The sequence below is a fragment of the Phyllobates terribilis genome, unplaced genomic scaffold (assembly GCF_046119375.1).
Source record: "Phyllobates terribilis strain yellow unplaced genomic scaffold, ASM4611937v1 Scaffold_1__5_contigs__length_1240528914, whole genome shotgun sequence".
NCBI lineage: Eukaryota > Metazoa > Chordata > Amphibia > Anura > Dendrobatidae > Phyllobates > Phyllobates terribilis.
In genome coordinates, this window is record NW_027362761.1 from 721,071,055 (window position 1) to 721,091,879 (window position 20,825).

Sequence of the window (20,825 nt, forward strand, 5' to 3'; positions counted from 1 at the left end):
ACTTTGAAAAATACCTTCATTTTTCAAAGTGACATTAGTCTAGATACAATATTTCTTATATATTCATGTATGGAGTGCCGAAGTTCTTTTTGCAATTGAGATTACTCTTTTCTTCAGAGCACCCGAATAGACCAGTGAGCGACCCCTCTCTTTTTTCTATTAATCATTTTTGGGATCCCGCTCCTGGAGCATTGCAGCAGGTACGTGTTCACACTATTAGAAGTTTGACAGCCTTTTTTCTGACCATGTGTCCCTCCCATTCAGTCACAGGTGGTTTTAACTAGCTCTACCAGCCCATACATTGTAGGTTAAAAGCCCAAGCAGAGACATATTGTCCATACAGGCTTACAGCCCAAGAGTGGCATATCCAGTGGTAGCGTAGCGTAGTTTCCCATCATACGAAGGTGACCTTGTCGTGGTTGATGGGCACACATAAATTGGCCAACTTATGCGCAAAAAACCTTCATTTTTCAAAGTGACATTAGTCTAGATACAATATTTCTTATATATTCATGTATGGAGTGCCAAAGTTCTTTTTGCAATTGAGATTACTCTTTTCTTCAGAGCACCCGAATAGACCAGTGAGCGACCCCTCTCTTTTTTCTATTAATCATTTTTGGGATCCCGCTCCTGGAGCATTGCAGCAGGTACGTGTTCACACTATTAGAAGTTTGACAGCCTTTTTTCTGACCATGTGTCCCTCCCATTCAGTCACAGGTGGTTTTAACTAGCTCTACCAGCCCATACATTGTAGGTTAAAAGCCCAAGCAGAGACATATTGTCCATACAGGCTTACAGCCCAAGAGTGGCATATCCAGTGGTAGCGTAGCGTAGTTTCCCATCATACGAAGGTGACCTTGTCGTGGTTGATGGGCACACATAAATTGGCCAACTTATGCGCAAAAAACCTTCATTTTTCAAAGTGACATTAGTCTAGATACAATATTTCTTATATATTCATGTATGGAGTGCCGAAGTTCTTTTTGCAATTGAGATTACTCTTTTCTTCAGAGCACCCGAATAGACCAGTGAGCGACCCCTCTCTTTTTTCTATTAATCATTTTTGGGATCCCGCTCCTGGAGCATTGCAGCAGGTACGTGTTCACACTATTAGAAGTTTGACAGCCTTTTTTCTGACCATGTGTCCCTCCCATTCAGTCACAGGTGGTTTTAACTAGCTCTACCAGCCCATACATTGTAGGTTAAAAGCCCAAGCAGAGACATATTGTCCATACAGGCTTACAGCCCAAGAGTGGCATATCCAGTGGTAGCGTAGCGTAGTTTCCCATCATACGAAGGTGACCTTGTGTGGTTGATGGGCACACATAAATTGGCCAACTTATGCGCAAAAAACCTTCATTTTTCAAAGTGACATTAGTCTAGATACAATATTTCTTATATATTCATGTATGGAGTGCCGAAGTTCTTTTTGCAATTCAGCTCCTGAGGTAGACTGCTTCAAAGATTAATAGTTCTTCTCTAGAGATTGAACCTTTTTTTCTCCCGATGGAGGGACTGTCCCCTTGTCTTTTGATGGGGTTTTACATGAAACAGCTTTTGACCATACTTTTTATATGGGCCATTTATGTGCTTGTACAACTTAGTTATGTCCACCCTTAGGCTTCGTCTCTCAAGACTAAATAAATGTTATACTTTTAATACTTCCACATAACTGAGATCATCCATGACTCTTATAAGTTTTGTGGGTCTTCTTTGTACCTTTTCTAACTCCAGGACATACTTTCTATTAACTGGTGTCAGAACTGAACTGAATATTCCAGATGAGGTCACACAAAAACTTTGTAAAGTGGTAACGTTATGTCACTGAGTGCATCTATCACCCGAACTACAGAGTACAGCCCCTCTTCTCCATTATCACTCTCCGCTAGTGCAGCCTATGAACCCCTCCCTCTCCCAAAAATACTTTTCAATGTCCAGGAGGGAGGAGGTGAGGAAGTTGGAATATAAATATAATATTATTTTTAGTTCTCTCTTGCAAGCTTGTACCGCTCCCATAAACTGCCACCCTAGGCACTAGCACCCAAGTGGCTAGCATCAAATACGGCCCTGACCTTAATAATATTGCAGCAAAACAATTTTTTCTGTCAAGCAGACAATGCCACAGGGAGTAATACTTCCAAGTTACATATGTTAAACAATAATAGTTTACATAAATTCTTACCATGAATTAGTGTTATCATCAGCTTTAGGCAAATTAACAGCTTTAATGATGACATTGCTGTGAGGTATAATCAGAAAAGAGGTAAGGCCAGGAAATCCCCTTCTTTTACTTTTTCTTCAGGTATCGTTGAAAGTGCCACCTTTTGAAGTATAAAGCTGACACCCAAATGGATAGTAGGAAAGGTGCAAGACCTAAGAAAAAAAATAAATATATTAATAGTTTGTTCTTAATGAACTACTGTACATGTAAGATGAAGTCAGCCAAGAACAAGTTGTATTACTAATTGAGTTAGTAGTAGTTATTCTTTGTTTAGTATCAAAGAGGTTCTTCGGTCTAATGCTATTGATGATCTATCCTTATGATAGCTCACACTCATCACCATCAGGTTGAAGAGGATTCGACACCAGGCACCCCACCATTCAGCTACACAGAGAGGTGCTGCTCAGATCCATCCCCTGTTATATCCAGCCGACACAGCTGATCGGCGGACGGTGTCAAATGCTCACCCATCTGATATTGATGATTTATTCAAAGGATAGTTCATCAATATCATTAGCCTTGAAAACCTAGAGAATTTTTTGTGGATTGTCAACAATCTTTAAATTTTTATTAAAAAATCTCTTTCTTTAGACTTAATAGTATCAGGGGCATACAATGAAATCATGGGGCACCATAAAAAAAAGTCCTGATTGGCTCCTCCTAAAAAAATATAATAGGCACGGGTTCATAGCATATACAGTAGATGCAGTCACAGAAGGGCACAGCTTATAACTTTTAAAGACAATGATAGGGCCATGTACTGTGGCATATACACAGTGATTTTGCTTATACTGAAGACTCTTGGTGATTTCACCCATTACGATAAATTTTTCATGGCCCACATGAAGTATTATACACCCAAAAATGCTCCCCACATATTATATGATACCTCCAAAGTGAATTTCCCCACACAATTTGCCTCCACACACACAGTATGATGACCCCAGCAAAGTATGGTGTCACTACAATCCCTCACACAGTATGATGACCCCAGCAAAGTATGGTGTCACTACAATCCCTCACACAGTGTGATGACCCCAGCAAAGTATGGTGTCACTACAATCCCTCACACAGTATGATGACCCCAGCAAAGTATGGTGTCACTACAATCCCTCACACAGTATGATGACCCCAGTAAAGTATGGTGTTACTACAATCTCTCACACAGTGTGATGACCCCAGCAAAGTATGGTGTCACTACAATCCCTCACACAGTATGATGACCCCAGCAAAGTATGGTGTCACTACAATCCCTCACACAGTATGATGACCCCAGCAAAGTATGGTGTCACTACAATCCTTCACACAGTTTGATGACTCCATACTGCAGTAAAAAAATTATAATGCCCCTACAGCTCCCCAAAACAGTATTGTGCCCCTCCAGTGTCTCCACAATTCCTACACACACACAAATAAAGACAACTGCAGCTTTAGTTCTCTTCATATAAATTCTTTCTTCATCTCAAAAAATGGCACAGAATAACATCAATTTTCATAATTCAGAGATCAAACTTACATGCAGGATAAACACCACAGTGAATAATTCCAAGCATAGCGTGATATAGAAAAGTGGAAATTTCATTCCAAATAGGAACAGTCAGGGACGCTGGATCAATCAGCCACACCTGAGCGACATTTCAAGGAACCACCCTCGTTTTCAAGCTTGGAATGATTCTCTGTGGTGTTTATCCTGCAGGTAAGTTTGATCTCTAAATTATGAAAATGGATGTTATTCTGTGCCGTTTTTTGCGATAAAGAAAGAATTTATATGAAGAGAACTAAAGCTGCAGTAGTCTTTATTTGTGGAGTGTTTGAACAGCAAGGAGAAGCTATATAATGGCAATGCTAAAGACGGTATAAAGATATAAAAGGTAAAGGTAATTTTTTCTGTTGAAGAACTACCACAGGCCGCCATACAGTATGATGGCCCTCTGCAGTCCCACGCACCTTATGATGGCCCCTACAGCCCCCCCCACAGAGCACAATGGCACCCTCACAGTATGATGTCCCCACATAGTATGATATCACCACATCCACCAACATACAATATGATTCCCCCACAGCCCTCCCATATACAGTATGATGACACAGTATAAAGACTTCCACAGCTCTGCTCCCATACTACGATACTGCCAGTCCCCAACCACATCCACCACACGGTATGATGACCCCAACAGCCCACCTCCCACATATAGTATCATGTACCCATACACAGTATCATGTTTACAGAGAATCCTCCACACACAGTATGATGATCCCACAGCCTCCACACAGTATGATGCCGCCCCCATATACAACGTATGATGAGACTATACATCACCCCCAATGTATGATGCCCAAACACACAGTATACCGCCAACACAGACCCCCCCATACACACAAAACATGATGATCCTACAATTCCCCCCACATATGATTCCACACACATTATATTGCCTCCACAGGCCCAACACACAATATGATGGCCCCCTCATCCCTAACACACACAATATGATAGTCCCAAAGCTTGCCTCAACAGAATGATACTCCCCATACGGTAGGATAGCCTTAATAGACCACCACACAGTATGATAGCCCCCGACTCCCCCCAAAAGTTATGATGGCGCACACAAAGTATGATGCCTTACAGCTTCTCAGAAGTTTTGATTTACCCAATGAGATGCTTTGTTCTGATCAGTGTGAGGATTGAGGCTCTGTGTAGCAGGCACGATCTAGTGATGTCATCGAGCCTGCTGCACTTAGATTCAAACACATAGGTGGAATTATGAAGCAGGGAAACAACGGCTCCCTGTTGTATCATTATATTCAACCGTACCTGTATCTTTCGGAAATTAAGTATCTGGTTAAGTATGTGGTGACCTTAGACAGCCGCCCTCCCCCCAAATCAAGGGCCCCATAGCTGCCACATGGTCTGCCGCTAATAGCAGTGCACTACTGAATAGAGGTGTAGTGGGCCACTCCTGCTGAGACTTGATCCTGAAAAGTAAGTTTTACACATCATCCCTGCAGCAATAAACAAAGAGTAGCTGGAAAACTCAGAACTATTCCAAAAGTTGCAAAAGTTTTCAAAGGTAAGCACAAAATTATTATCATTTTATCCCCTTAGTGACAGAGCCAATTTAATGATCAAGCCCCATTTTTCAAATTTAACGAATCAATTTATGTGATCATAACTCTGGAATACTTCAACATATTCCAGTGATTCTGAGACTGATTTTTCAAGACATGCTTTATGCTAGTGGTAAATTTAAGTCGATATGTTTTGTGTTTTTTTTTTCTGAAAATCTGACATTTACATCAACATCATTTGTAAAATCCATTTATTTTGATAACATGTTGGAAGGATTAAAAGGGTAGCTATTTTTCATTTTTTTCAAAGAAATTTAAAAATCCTATTTTTTATGGACCTTTTCAGTTCTGAAGTGACTTTGAGAGGCCTATACATTAGGAACCCCTCTAAAGTGATACCATTTTAGAAACTGAACCAATCAATGAATTCAAATCTGCTGTCAGAAAGTCTATCAATCGTTCATGTGTTTAAGATGAATTAAAGCAAAATGGAATGATAAAAATCAAAAATTTATTTTTACAATGGGTAATGGAAGAAAATGGACCTCACAATATGTTACACAATTTTTTCTGAATGCGGCAATTCTTCAAATGTGGTGGAAAACTGCAGTTTGGACATATTGCAGGGCTCAGAAAGGACTATGGTTTAGGTACACTTCAGGGCTCAAAACGGAGGGGGGCATTTGGGAGCGCAGATTTCAGTTGATTATATCTGGGGGAAGCCATGTCGCTTTTCCAAAGTCTCTGTGCTACTAGTGGGAATTTGTTTTTTTGCAGGACGAGTTAAAGTTTTCATTAATAGCATTTTGGGTACAAAATAGTTTTTGATCTCTTTTATAAGGCCCTGTTCACACTTATCCTGCCTCTATGCTGAGCACCTCTGTCGGGGTTTTCATATAAATCCCAATAAAACATGATTCAAATGACATCCTTGATGGAACCATTCATTATAATGAGACAGATAGAGTCATTTTGGACTACGTCTGGCCTCTTTTCTGGCAGTGCCCTGTCTTTTCAGGAATGCACACAACTATGGTCGACTTTTATGTGCTAGAAAGATGCCTAAAACGATGGGACATCACCGGAACAGAGGCCAGACGTAGTCCAAAGTGTCTCAATCTGCCTCATTATAGGAGTTTTGTCTGAAATGCACTATTTGGGAATCTATATTCCCAAATATAAAGTAAGTGCTTAGCACAGGATAAATATGAACTGAGCCTTATTGCCATCTTTCTGGGACTGATTGAACAAATAAACGGCAGTTCAAGAAGTGTTTTTACCTATTTTTCTAAGTGCGGTAGTTTCCCGTGCAGTATAAATAATATGATATCTTTATTCTTCCGGTCAGAACGATTACAGTGATACCAGATTTATATAGATTTTTTTACGTTTTTGCAACTTTTACACACTAAGAATTCATTTTTATAAAAAAAAAATTTAAAAAATGTTGTTGTCATATTCTAAACATTATAAACTTTTTACTTTTCGTCCAACAGAGCTGTATGACAGCTTAGTATTTATTGGTTATTGCTAAGGTTTTATTGGTACTGTATTTGGGTGCATAACATTTTTTGATTGCAGATTTTTCAGATACAGAATGAACAAAAACCAGCAAGCAATTCAGGATTTGTTGTTTTTTTTTGTTTTTTTACGCCTATGAGTTTATCACTGTTTGGTAAAAGTTATAAAATAGCTTTGTTTTTCAGGTTAGTTCGATTACAGTTCTGTAAACCACCCTAAATTGTATAGTACAGTAATAAAGGCACTACATACAAAAACGTTACATCACTTTTCAGCATCTTAGCATTTTTTCATAACATAGCACATTCCAGGTGTAGTGTTTTTTTCTGTTACTTTTTCCATATTCTCTATAGGTCCTGAAAATCACCAGAAAAAATGTGATTAAAGTATTATACATAACCATCAATTCCTTTGTAACTGGCCGATGTTTTGCTTTTGGGCTTTCGTTCTATCCTCCCACTGTTCCAAGATCCACAACACTTTTATTTTTCTCCCAAAATAGCGACGAGGCTTGTTTTTTTGCTTGACAAGTTGAAGGTATGAATGACATTATTCATTTTACCAATGTATTGAAAAATAGGAAAAAAATCCAATTGAGATTGGAAAAGATTCCAAAAGTATGGAAAAAACACATCCCGCCATTGTTTTTTCGTTTGTTTGCTTGTTTTACAGCGTTTACTGTGCAGTAAAAATGACTAGGCAACATGATTCTTCAGGTCAGTACAATTATGGAAATACCAAATGTAAAAGTAGTTTTCTATTTTTTATGATAAAAAAAAGTATGAACTGGGCAAAAAGTGTATTTTACAAAAAAAATTCCGTCAATGGACCTATGTGAGCGCTTGTTTTTGGCATTTTGAGTTGATATTTTTATTGATCCCATTTTGGTGTATATATGACATTTTGAATGCTTTATAACATATTTTTTGGGAAGAAGCGTGGCAACTGAAAAACCGCAAGCCTGGCATTTTGATTCTTTTCTTTCAGTATATAACATATCATATAAATAATTTTACAATTTGACAGATTGAACTTTTAAGTAGGGGATAACTAGGAGGGGTAGATGGGGCATTTGCCCTGGGCACAGCCAGCAGGGGCACCATCAGGCTACATAATGCGACGGTCCGAGGTGTGGCTTTTATAGCTAATAAAGGCAGACAGTGTGGCAGTTAATCATAACAATCACTGTCCTCCCTTATTAGCTATAAGGATGGACATTATGGAGGCAATATTTTATAGGAGAAGACAGTTTGGAGGCCATCTACCGTATGAAAGAGAATTGGGAGGACATATTTTGTGCAGGGAGCACAGTCAGGGGCAATTATTCAGGGGCACAGTATAGGGCAGATATTTTTATTCAGGAGCAATATAATGACACTGTTACATTTTAAGGGCGCTGTGTCAGGATATTGCTACAGAAAACCGGAGAAGATGGAAGCTTGGAGAGACTAGCTATAGATGTGAAAAGTCATCATGGTGTCTGGACAAGATGGAGGAAAAAAGAAAGAGAACGACTCCAATTTGAGAAGATAGAAAATATGTCATCTACAAGGTACCTGGATGTAAATGTAAACTTGTGATACTGATTCTGTCTCATCAATACTGTGGTTCCTGTAGGATCTGCAGTATGATTATCACTGCTAACAACAAAACCCAGTATCTCCTTACCATTGTTATGGAATCTGGGAATTGTAGGTTCATGTGACACAATAGTATATGGGGCTGACCTGACATTGCAATTGATCATTAAGCTTAGCGATGTATTTCAGTGCTGTTGTTGTTTCAGATGATGTATTTCTGTACTGATGGTTGGGCTGGTGCTGTATTTCTATCATTTTAGTTGTACTGGTGCTGTATTCATGTACTGATAGTGGATCTGTTGATGTATAGTATTGATATACTGATGGTAGTTGTTATGCTGCATTCATGCACTAATGGTGGTTTTGATGATGTATTCTTGTACTGGTGGTGATTCTGGTGAAATATTTCTGTACTGATGTTGGTTTTGATGCTGTATTTCTGTACTGTTTGTGGCTCTGATCCTGTACACATGTAACAATCCATAATTTGTCAGATACATAGCTATGCTAATAAAGTATTGTGCAGTCTGACAAGTTAATGATTACCACATCTGTATTTGTGTTAGGAGTAATCATTATAAAATTAAGCACTGTAGCATGTGAACTCCTAACAGCATGTAATATACTTACTGTCAGGATTCTCTTCTGCTTACCTGTTCCAGAAGTCATCACATGACCACTCAAATGCAATTTTTACACTTACACTCATGTTTTAACTAGTTTCTCTCAATGAAGTAGTATTTCAATGAACATAAAGAAAATTAGGAAGAGCAGCTAGTCTGCACATAGCTGTAAGGCCACGGCCCCACTATCAGTATTTGGTCAGTATTTTTTCTCAGGAGTTGGAGCCAAAACCAGATGAGGAACAATCAGAGAAAAGGTATAATAGAAACAAGTCACCAATTCTGCATTTATCACCCACTCCTGAGAAAAAATACTGACCGAATACTGACCAAATACTGATAGTGGGGCTGTGACCTAAATGTGCAAACAGGATGGGGGCACCAAACTGAATTTTTGCCTTGGGTGCAGGAAAATCTATATTCACCTTTGCTTAGTTGAATATGTAAATACCAAATTAATTTTTTTTTCATTATTTCTTTATACTTTTTTTGTCCCCTTACTGTGATAATTCACAACTCATATCGCAGGACAAAACAAGTGGATGGGTCGCATTGCGACACCTAGTGTACAGCGTCCTTGACATGCGAGTCATAAAAGTTCCAACTGGGTACATTCACTTGCATTGTACTATGGTGAAGCAACAAACCCTGACAATCTTTGTCCATGTGTTGACATATGTTGCCCCCCAAAGTCACTGTATACTCCCTGCCTAAATATTCCTATGAGGCTTAGCCACAGACTGGAGGACCAACATGGCAGCTATGGGGGCTTTCTACATGCCCCTAGCTGCCCTCGTTTTTCCATTGGCACCCTGTGATTTCATCATGGGGAGGACAATGGAAGCCAGTGTACAAGCGCACCAGCAATCCCGTGATATAAATGAATTGTCAGTAATTGACAGTGTCATTTAAATGGTTAAATAGCAGCAACTGGCGCTTTTTAATAAGTGTGAAGTAAACTGTCTAGTATAGTCACACGTGAAAGTTTAGCTAAAGTGTCTTCTACTAAAATGTTCTGTTCATCAGAATGAGCTGTATCTGCAGCACGCACACCCACTTCTGCAAGCTCCATTCACATACTTGAAACAGATGCAGTCATTTCTGCAACAAATCTTTCTCCATGTGTGAACGTAACCCAAACACTAGCAAATATAGTGTAACGAGGTGTTATATCAGTGGCCTTATTCTACAATGTGATTTTCACATTCGATTGTAGCAGATTTAGATATAAAATGATAACATATTATGGGATTGTTATGTGATCTAATCATATAAAGGTACGTGGTAGAAATAAAGCCCCCTTCAAGTTTTATGTCAGTAACACACCCTCTGGTTTTCAGGCCTGAGATTCATATACTTATTTGTAAAACAAAATCTAAGGATATTTTTTCCCTATCATTCTTCTTGAAAATAAAAGTAGCACAACCAAGAGATGATGTAAGACCTTCCCGAGAGACGTAAAGCCACAAGGGTAAGTAAAGGCTTCTAATTGTAATGGGATTTTTAGCTCTTTATATTCAGTGCAGCAGTTACATACTCGAGCCAGCAATTAGTAGTCAAAGCACATAAAATAAAACTCAACATTTTATTGACCTCCACTGATGCTGAACTTCACTATTCTAAGCCAAGCACATGAGATACGCAACAATTCTTAAACAACCAGTAAGCAAGAGATCCTTCAGTAACTGATATAAGGGTTATTTCCATCTTCATAAATGGATATTATCAGGTAGTGCTTGTAGATGCAAGCAATTTTGCAATTTACTGCTTATAAAAATTTTCCACCATTCTTGAGAAAATAAAGGGAACCTGTTAGTTGCCCTAGCCCCCTATACCACCACCATGTAAGTTCTGCACCCTTTCCCTGCATTCTAATAAGTGCTTATTAATTGCTGAATTAATATAAAATTAACTTTAAAACTGCGCTCGTGCTGTACAAATTTGTGGTTGACTAATTTGGAAGGGAGGGGGAGACTAATTCTACCTCTCATCCTGAATTCAAGGCCCTTAGTGCATGAGTGACATGATTTGTAAAAATGAAGTCACCGCCGGCTCATTGCAGATCTCGCGCATGCGTGCAATGTTCTCCTTCCATAGGAATGTGCAGTGAGGCCGGGTACACGTCCCAGACATTATTGGCGCAGAGCATGCCCAGGGAGGCAGCAGTGACACCGGACTTGGACAACTGCAGAGGAAGGTCATATTTACCGTCCTAAAAACATATGGCCGGTATTACAGCCCCCATATGCTACCAATGAAACACACAAGCCACCAATGATAATTATGTTAAGGCTATGTGCCCACGATGCAGAAATACTGCAGATTTTTTTCCGCATCTCCCTGGCAGGAAAAACGCATGCGGTTCTTACATGCGTTTTTCCTGCCAGGTAGAAGCGTTTGTCAAGTGTTTTTGCATGCATTTCTGCATGCGGGTTATCAAGCGCTTTTCAAGTGATTTTAGCATCATTTGGAAAAGTGCTTCACAACTTGGTCACACTATATAAATCCATTTAAACGGCATGGATTTATATAGTGTGACCAAGTAATAGTTGAAAAAAAAGAATAAAAATGGTAAAAAATAATAAATAAAAAAAAACATTATACTCACCTTCTGATGGCCCCCGGTTTTTCTCTGGTGCGTCTGGTCTCTTGTACGGCTCGAGGTGGTGTAAAAGGACCTTTCATGACATCATTTAATCATGCAACAGGTCACGCGACCGCCAACGTCAGCATGTCACATGACTAAATGACGTCATGGAAGGTCCCTACAGACCAGTGTTTCCCAAACCCTGTCCTCACGGACCCCAACGCATCGTGTTTTCAGGATCTCCTTGGTATTGCACAGGTGAGGGAACCTGTGGCAGTTTCTGATGCCTTAATAATAATTCTATCACCTGGGCAATACTAAGGAAATCTTGAAAACATGACGTGTGGGGGGCCGTGAGGACTGGAGTTTGGGAAACAGTGTTTTAGACCATCACGAGCCGCAGGGGAGCCAGGACGCACCGTACAGGAGGCCGGGGGCCATCAGAAGGTGAGTATAATGTTTATTTTTTATTTTAAATTCTTTTTTTTAACAGGTATTATGGTACCTGGGTCAGGAGGAGAGTCTCCTCTTCTCCAGACCCGGGTACCATCCGCACATTGAATCGCTTAATATCCGCATGTGCACATGTAGTCATGCGGATATTAAGTGATTCAATGCAAGTCAATGGCGGCAATTACGCTGCGTGTCCGCAAAATTAATGGACATGTTGCGTATTTTTCCGCAATGAAAATCTGCAGCGGAAATTGCGGCAGCGGAAATTGCGGCAGCATGTGCACAGCGCATGCGGATTATCATTGGGGACCATAGGGCACGTATTACCAAGCGTTTTCGCTGCGGAAATTCTGCGGCAAAAACGCTTGAAAAACGCATAGTGGGCAAGCAACCTTACACTGATACTTTTGGCTGGTAAATATGGAGTTACTTCGTGCCTGCCTGAGTCCAGCATCACTTTGCCTCCCTGGGCTTAACTGATAAAGCCTGGGTGTTATGATCTGCTACAAAAACTAAGGAAAGAAAGGGAATCTGTCCCTACAATAAGACTAAGCTGATTCCCTACGATGCAGCGGGCGTCCTGTTCCTTGTGAACAGACAAGCCTTCGTCCTCAGCTAGTCTGAACGCAGACCTATAGAATAAAGGGAGGGGACACTAAAAGAACTAAGGACTGGGACAAAATTGGACACCTCCTAGCAGATGTTGTAGCGTAGCAAAAAGATAAACAGACAAAAAGTACTTAGAGGTCCAAAGGACCAAACGAACTAGAGAGATAGGTACAAAAGCACCTGGCTAGATAGAGAGTCAAATAACACTGAAGTCCAGCAAAGCCAGAAGGGCGGAGCTGGAATAAATAGGCAGCAGGTCACGTGACCAAAATAGAAAAAAACTAACAGGAGAGTTCTAACAGTACCCCCTCTTCTATGAGGATCCTCCGGCTCTTCCAGGCCCAGGCCTATCAGGAAACCTCCTGTGGTACGCTCTGACAAGTCTAGGGGCAGAGACATCATCCGCCCTTACCCAGGAGTTATCCTCGGGACCGAAACCTTTCCAAGCGACGAGATACTGCAATCTCCCTCTATGTCTTCTGGAATTCAGGATACGAGAAATTTCATATTCGCCGTCTTCCACCACCGGAGGAACTGTGACAGTAGCATCCCTATCCGATACATCAGCCTTTTTCAACAAGGAAACATGAAACACTGGATTAATCTTCCAGGAGGTGGGGACCTCCAACCTAACAGCAGACTGATTAACCACCTGAAGCACCTTAAATGGCCCCACAAACTTCGGACCCAATTTTTTAGAGGGAATCCTCAACCGCAGATTCTTTAAGGACAACCAAACCATGTCACCCACCGTAAACAAAACGTCTTTACGTTTCCTGTTAAAATACTTCTTGGACTTTATGTTAGCCTCTTGAAGGTTACAACGTACGTCAGTCCAAACTCTCTCCAAATCACCGGAAAAATTCTCCTACTCCGGCACAGCAGACACCAATTTGGAGAACGAACCAAATGACGGATGTCTCCCAGTACAACAAAAAAAAGGAGAACACCCAGCAGAAGAGGATGTATGGTTGTTAAGAGCAAATTCAGCGAGTGGCAGAAACTCAGACCACCCCTCTTGATTGTCTGCCACAAAGCAACGCAAAAACTGTTCAACATCCTGGTTCTTTCTTTCTGTCTGTCCATTAGACTCAGGATGATACCCAGATGAAAATGACAAATGGACTCCCAACCTGTCACAAAAAGCACGCCAAAAGCGAGCCACAAACTGAGGTCCCCTATCAGAAACAATGTCGGTGGGAACGCCATGGAGTCTGACAATTTCCTTAACAAACACCTTAGCGAGTGTCTTAGCGCAGGGTAGTTTAATGAAAGGAACCAAATGACACATCTTGCTAAAACGGTCCATGACCACCCAGATGACAGTGAAACCCTCGGACACAGGAAGGTCAGTAATAAAATCCATTGCCTGATGCGTCCAAGGTGCACTAGGAACCTCCAGAGGGCAAAGCAACCCCACAGCAGGGGTATGCGAAGTCTTTGACCTAGCACACACCGTACATTGACGCACCCACTTTATGACTTCCTTCTGCCACCCAGGCCACCAAAAACTGCGACCCACAAGTCTCTTAGTCTCAGAAATTCCTGGATGACCTGCCAACCGAGACTCATGATATTCCACAAACAAATCTTTCCTAAAGGTTCTAGGCACAAACAACCTCCCATGGGGAGTGTTAGATGGGGCATCCTCCTGGGCTTTCAGAATCCCATCTTCCAAAACGGAGTCCAATGCTGCTACCACAACTCCTTTCTGTAAAATGCTCTCCTCCTCCTCGGTACCAACCATGGGAGAAAAACTGCGAGGTAAAGCATCAGCTTTAACATTCTTGGTACCAGGGATGTAAGTAACAGAAGAATTAAACCGAGAAAAAAAAAGTGCCCACCTAGCCTGACGGGCATTCAAGCGCTTGGCAGCATCCAGATAAATCAAATTTTTAAGATCAGTGAAAACCTGAACCGGAAATTTAGCACCTTCCAAGAAATGCCGCCAATGTTCAAACTCGAGTTTAATAGCCAGCAATTCCCGATTACCAACATTGTAATTAAGTTCGGGTTCTGAAAATTTTTTTGAAAAAAAAGCACAGGGATGTACTCCATCCTTGTTCTCCTGAGACAAAACCGCACCGACCCCCACCGAAGAAGCATCAACCTCGACCAAAAAAGGCTTGGTCTCATCAGGCTGCATAAGGATAGGGGCAGAACTGAACCTCTCCTTGAGATGCACAAAAGCTTCAATGGCCTCAGTAGTCCACTGGACAGTATTCGCACCTTTCCTGGTGAGATCGGTCAGCGGCTTAACAATTATAGAAAAATTCTTAATGAATTTTCTGAAATAATTGGCGAAACCCAAAAATCTCTGTATCGATTTTAAACCAATAGGCCTAGGCCATTCCTGCACAGCCTGAACCTTCACCGGGTCCATCTTAAAGCCCTCGCTGGAGATAATGTAGCCCAAAAAACTAATTCTCTGCACAGCGAACTCACATTTCTCCAGCTTAGCAAAAAGTGAATTGTCACTTAATAACTGCAATACCTCACGTACGCTTTGCCAATGAGACTCCAGATCTGGCGAATAAATCAAAATGTCATCCAAATACACAACCACATTCTCACCAATCAAAGGTCTCAGGATGTCATTAATAAGGTTCTGAAAAAATAAGGATGCATTGGTAAGACCAAAAGGCATCACCAGATTCTCAAAATGACCTACCGGAGTGTTAAAAGCAGTTTTCCATTCATCACCCTCCTTTATTCATAACAAATTGTATGCCCCCCGGAAATCAATTTTATAGAACCACTTGGCCCCCATTAACTGGTTAAACAAGTCAGGAATTAACGGCAATGGGTAGGAATTGCGTACGGTAATTTTATTAATTTTGCGAAAGTCCAGACATTGACGTAAACCGCCGTCCTTTTTTTTTTACAAAAAAAAATCCAACAGCCACAGGTGACTTGGAAGGCCTAATGTGACCGGCGGCCAAGCTTGTCTGTATGTATTCCTCCAAGGCCTTTCTCTCAGGGATAGTCAGATTAAATAAGCGACTCTTGGGAAGAGTAGCTCCAGGAACAAACTCAATGGTGCAATCATAGTCCCTATGAGGAGGTAAAACTTGCGACTCCTCCTCTGAAAAAACCTTCCAAAAATCCTGAATAGGTACAGGTAATTCCCCTTTTTCCACAGCCCCAATGCGACCGTTACAACACTTATCATAGCACTTAGGACTCCATGACTTAATCTCATTAGTAGACCAGTCCAGTAAAGGATTGTGCAGTTTTAACCAAGGCAAACCTAAAACTACTGGAGAAGGTAAATTATTTAATACCACCAAATCCAAATTTTCCTGGTGAATACCATTGATAGTGAGGGGAAATTCAGCAACCTTTTGAGTAATACATATCAAAGGAGTGTTGTCAATAGCAATCACAGAAATAGGTGATGACAAAGGTTTGGATTCCAATTTAAGTTTTTCCAAAAAACCCTTATCAATCACATTAAGTGTTGAACCACAATCCACAAATACCTGAAATTCAATCAAATCTTCCTGCAATAAGGTACTCCCTGAAAGAAATACTCCCTTAGAATTCAAACAAGCAATACGGGCGTAACTGACCATTTTTTTTTCTTTGCTTAAACGAAGCTCACAGCTCTTAATTAAATGGTCAGATTTACCACAGTAAAAACACAATCCCTTGGAAAACCTGTGGTCTCTTTCCTGAGAGCGGAGTGACATCGCCCCAACCTCCATCGGTTCTCCGCCGTCCGAGCAGACCCTCTGAGGACTAGGAGCTGCCATTGCAGGAATTTTCTCATCATTAACCCTGACACGCAGTCTCCTGTCCACACGTATAGCTAATTGCATGGCCTCTTGCAAGGTCACAGGTGCAGGAAACGCAATCAGCAGATCTTTAACCCTTTCACTTAGACCGGCAAGAAACGAACATTTTAACGCCGAATCATTCCATTTCACTTCAGAAGACCACCTTCTGAAGTGTGTACAATAATTTTCAACATCACCTGACCCCTGCTTCAAATGTCTCAGTTCTGTCTCAGCAGATGAGACTCGATCAAGATCGTCATACAATAACCTCATAGCAGAAAAAAAATCCTCCACTTATCTAAAACACGGATCATTAGGTTGGAGAGAAAAGGCCCACCCCTGTGGTTCCTTGCGCAAAAGTGACATGATAAACCCAATGCGCTGTGATTCATTCCCAGAGGACCTGGGTCTCAAACGAAAATATAATAAACAAGCATTTTTAAAGGAAAAAAAATCTTGTTGTTTACCATCAAAAATATCAGGCAGTCCTACCTTCGGTTCCACAAAATGCGCTCCAGGACAGCTACTCACGTGTTGCTGGAGCTCGGCCACCTCTAGAGACAATCCCTGCAGGCGTTGAGCCAACTCTTGAACAGACACCATACTGATCCCAGGATTTCTTTCCAAGTTTAGTTTGGGCTGGACTTACTGTTATGATCTGCTACAAGAACTAAGGAAAGGGACTCTGTCCCTACAATAAGACTAAGCTGATTCCCTACGATGCAGCGGGCGACCTGTTCCTTGTGAACAGACCCGCCTTCGTCCTCAGCTAGTCTGAACACAGACCTATAGAATAAAGGGAGGGGTCCCTAAAAGAACTAAGGACTGGGACAAAATTGGACACCTCCTAGCAGATGTTGTAGCGGAGCAAAAAGACAAACAGACAAAAAGTACTTAGAGGTCCAAAGGACCAAACGAACTAGAGAGATAGGTACAAAAGCACCTGGCTAGATAGAGAGTCAAATAACACTGAAGTCCAGCAAAGCCAGAAGGGCGGAGCTGGAATAAATAGGCAGCAGGTCACGTGACCAAAATAGAAAAAAACTAACAGGAGAGTTCTAATACTGGGACGTACAACCGGCTTCATGGTGCATTCCCAGGGAGGAAGAACATTGCACACATGCGCAATATTTGCAAAGAGCCGGCGATGACGTCGCTCTTGCAAATCATGCTGCTCTCCAATAGAATTGTGCTTACAAGATCAGAGTGAGGATTAATCCAAGGGAATCAATGCTCTCCCCAACTAGTCAACAACTAATTTGCATAGCGAGAGCGCAGCTTCAAAATAAATTTTATATTAATTCAGCAATCAATAAGCCAAATAAAGGGGTGCAAGAAAAGGTTGCTATCCATACATAGTGGAAATGTAGGGGGACTACCGCAAACGACAGCTTCCCTTAAACACTTTTCTTTACTGCTTATTGACTTGGAGTCTGACTACCGCTGCTAGACAACAGAACATGTGCAGAGCTTACAAGCTCTTTTCCAAAAGCAGCTGAGTGGGTCTCTAGGCTGTAAACAAAATTGTTAAAGTCTCAAGAACGGCTGCAAATTTTAATACAGTTAATTGCAAAGGCATTTGTTTTTACAAGCATCATCCAACAATATCCATCTATGAAGATGGGAATAACCATTTAAAGAGGTTTTCCAGTCTTCTGATGAAAGTCTGTAAGTCAATCTGTGTGACTGCAGACTTCTGAAACCTTACAGCGAGTGCACTGCAAGCAGTCAGGATTTTCCAGTGTTGGCAGTGAGAGCAGGCAGTCATGTGATCACAAGCATGGGATTTGCATACTTTCAGTCACACTCCGACTAGACATGCTCAGCCTTGCTAATTCACTTGTATTGAGCAAGGCCGAGAATGTCTTGTCGGCATGTGACTGCATGTATACAAATTGCATATTTGCGGTCACGTGACCATTCGCTTTGACTGGCAACACCGAAGAATCTTGACCGAGTGAGACTTTCACCAGAAAACCGGAAACCCCTTTAGCTAAAAATTCTGAGTTTAGTTTTAAAAACAGAGGAACTTGCAAACTTTATATTTCTGTTGTAGAGAAGTGTACTGAGCTCCTTGAGTGTGAAACACATTGCAAAAACATTGTATCCTTTAAACATCTTTAATCCCTTAATGATGCCACATATTTGGGACACAGCTCCATTTTTCAAATTACGTAGCAATAACTTTGGAATGCCTTTACATATCATAAGTGATTCTGAGATTATTTTTATATTTTCAAGTTAATTTAAGAAAAATAAATACTGAAATTAACAAAAGAAATTGAGAAATATGCCCTTTTCAAAGTTTTCATGTGTTTATCCTTAAAACAGATAGTCATAGCATGCAAAATAGATAATTATTTTGTATTATGCTTTGCTTATATAATAATAATGATAAGAAAAATAATATTATTTCTATAGTGCCAATATATTACGCAGCACTTTACAATTAAGCGGGAACATGTACAAACAATAAGGGCCCTGCTCACAAGCTTGCAATCTATAAGGAACTAAGGGGACACATTAGGTAGAAAGTGCTTGTTATGTATGTCCAGCCATCATAAATAGGGCATTTCAAATAAGCAACATGATCCGGTCACCAGCCAGTATCTGTGTAAGTGCAGTTATCAAGTGCTATTGGGTCCATGGAGGATGTGGACACAGATGAATAGGAAGGACCAGATTCTGAGTAAAATGTAGAAAGAGGTAAAGTTAGTGAGGTGAGGTGATAGACCTGTCTAAAGAGATGTGTTTATATAGCACGCTTAAAAAAGTGGGGGCTAGGTATTAGTCAGATTGTTCGGGGCAGTGCATTCAAGAAAACTGGAGCAGCATGTGAGAAGTCTTGGAGACGGAATTGGGAGGTTCAGATTATGGAAGATGTTAGTCTTAGAACAGTTGCGGAGTGGAGAGCACGGGTAGGGTGATAGACAGAGATGAGGGAGGAGATATAGTGTGGTGCAGAACTATTGAGAGCTTTGTGGGTTAGAGAGAGAAGTTTGTATTGTATTATGTAGCGAATGGGCAACCCATGGAATGACTGGCACAAGGTAGAGGCATCGGAGTAGCGGCTGGACAGAAATACGACCCTGATTGCTGCAACAATTGGAGAGGACAAAGTTTGGTTAGAGGGAGACCGATCAGAAGAGAGTTGCAGTAGTCCAGACGAGAACGAATATGAGCGTCAGTAATAGTTTTTGCAGTTTGAAAGGTGAGAAAAGGTCGGATTCTGGAGATGTTTTAAAGATGCAGGAAACATGAGCGAGTGAGAGATTGGATATAGGGAATAAATGAAAATTCTGTGTCACACATAACCCCAAGGCCAGAGCCGACTCATGGGACCTGGGCGAAAGAGTCTCAGTGGGCAACTTTAGCACATACCACGATTCATGATGCAGAGATACGGCGGAGAAATAAATATATATAGTACAATGCAAAGATTTCACTTCTTACATTGCATGAGTGATATCTATTGTAAATTCTACAATAGCTCAGAAGCCTCGTAGCGCACAGTGCGTGTCCTGGGGGGCATTCAAAAGTTTTCAATTTAGACCGGACAGCATAGTCCTACATACAGTATTATGGGCACCACACAGTCCTCCCTACAGTATAATGAGCCCCATATATTGCTTAACACAGAATAATGAGCCCCATATAGCGCTTCATACAGAATAATGGACTCCATATAATGCTCCATACAGAATAATGGGCGGCCTCATATAATGCTCCATACAGAATAATGGACACCATATAATGCTCCATACAGAATAATGGACCCCATATAATGCTCTATATAGAATAATGGACCTCATATAATGCTCCATACAGAAAAATGGGCCACATATAATGCTCCATACAGAATAATGGGCCCCATATAATGCTCTATACAGCATTGGCCCCATATAATGCTCCATACAGAATAATGGACCCCATATAATGCTTCATACAGTATAATGGGTCCCATATATTGCTTCATACAGAACAATGGGCCCCATATAATGCTCCATACAGTATAATGGACCCCATATAATGCTCTATACAGAATAATGGACCTCATATAATGTTCCATACAGAATAATTAACCCCATTTAATGCTACATACAGAATAATGGAGCCCATATAATGCTCCATACAGTCTAATGGGTCCCATATATTGCTTCATACAGAATAATGGGCCCCATATAATGCTCCATACAGAATAATGGACCCCATATAATGCTCCATACAGTATTATGGGAACCATATAATGCTCCATACAGAATGGGCCCCATATAATGCTCCATACAGAATAATTAACCCCATTTAATGCTACATACAGAATAATGGACCCCATATAATGCTCCAATCAGAATGGGCCCCATATATTGCTCCATACAGAATAGG

The 20,825-nt window shown here is 40.9% G+C and overlaps 1 protein-coding gene across 13 annotated transcripts in view; it reads right to left on the reverse strand.

Moving 5' to 3' along the window:
* ADGRL3 (adhesion G protein-coupled receptor L3) overlaps positions 1–20,825 on the reverse strand; it is a 1,088,292-nt gene that overhangs the window by 907,094 nt on the left and 160,373 nt on the right. For all 13 annotated transcript variants that reach the window (XM_073686326.1, XM_073686314.1, XM_073686318.1 and 10 more), the window contains exon 3: positions 2,183–2,373. In XM_073686326.1, coding sequence (XP_073542427.1) covers positions 2,183–2,237 — 55 coding nt within the window. In that variant the 5' untranslated portion in view covers positions 2,238–2,373. The remainder of the gene's footprint in view (positions 1–2,182; positions 2,374–20,825) is intronic.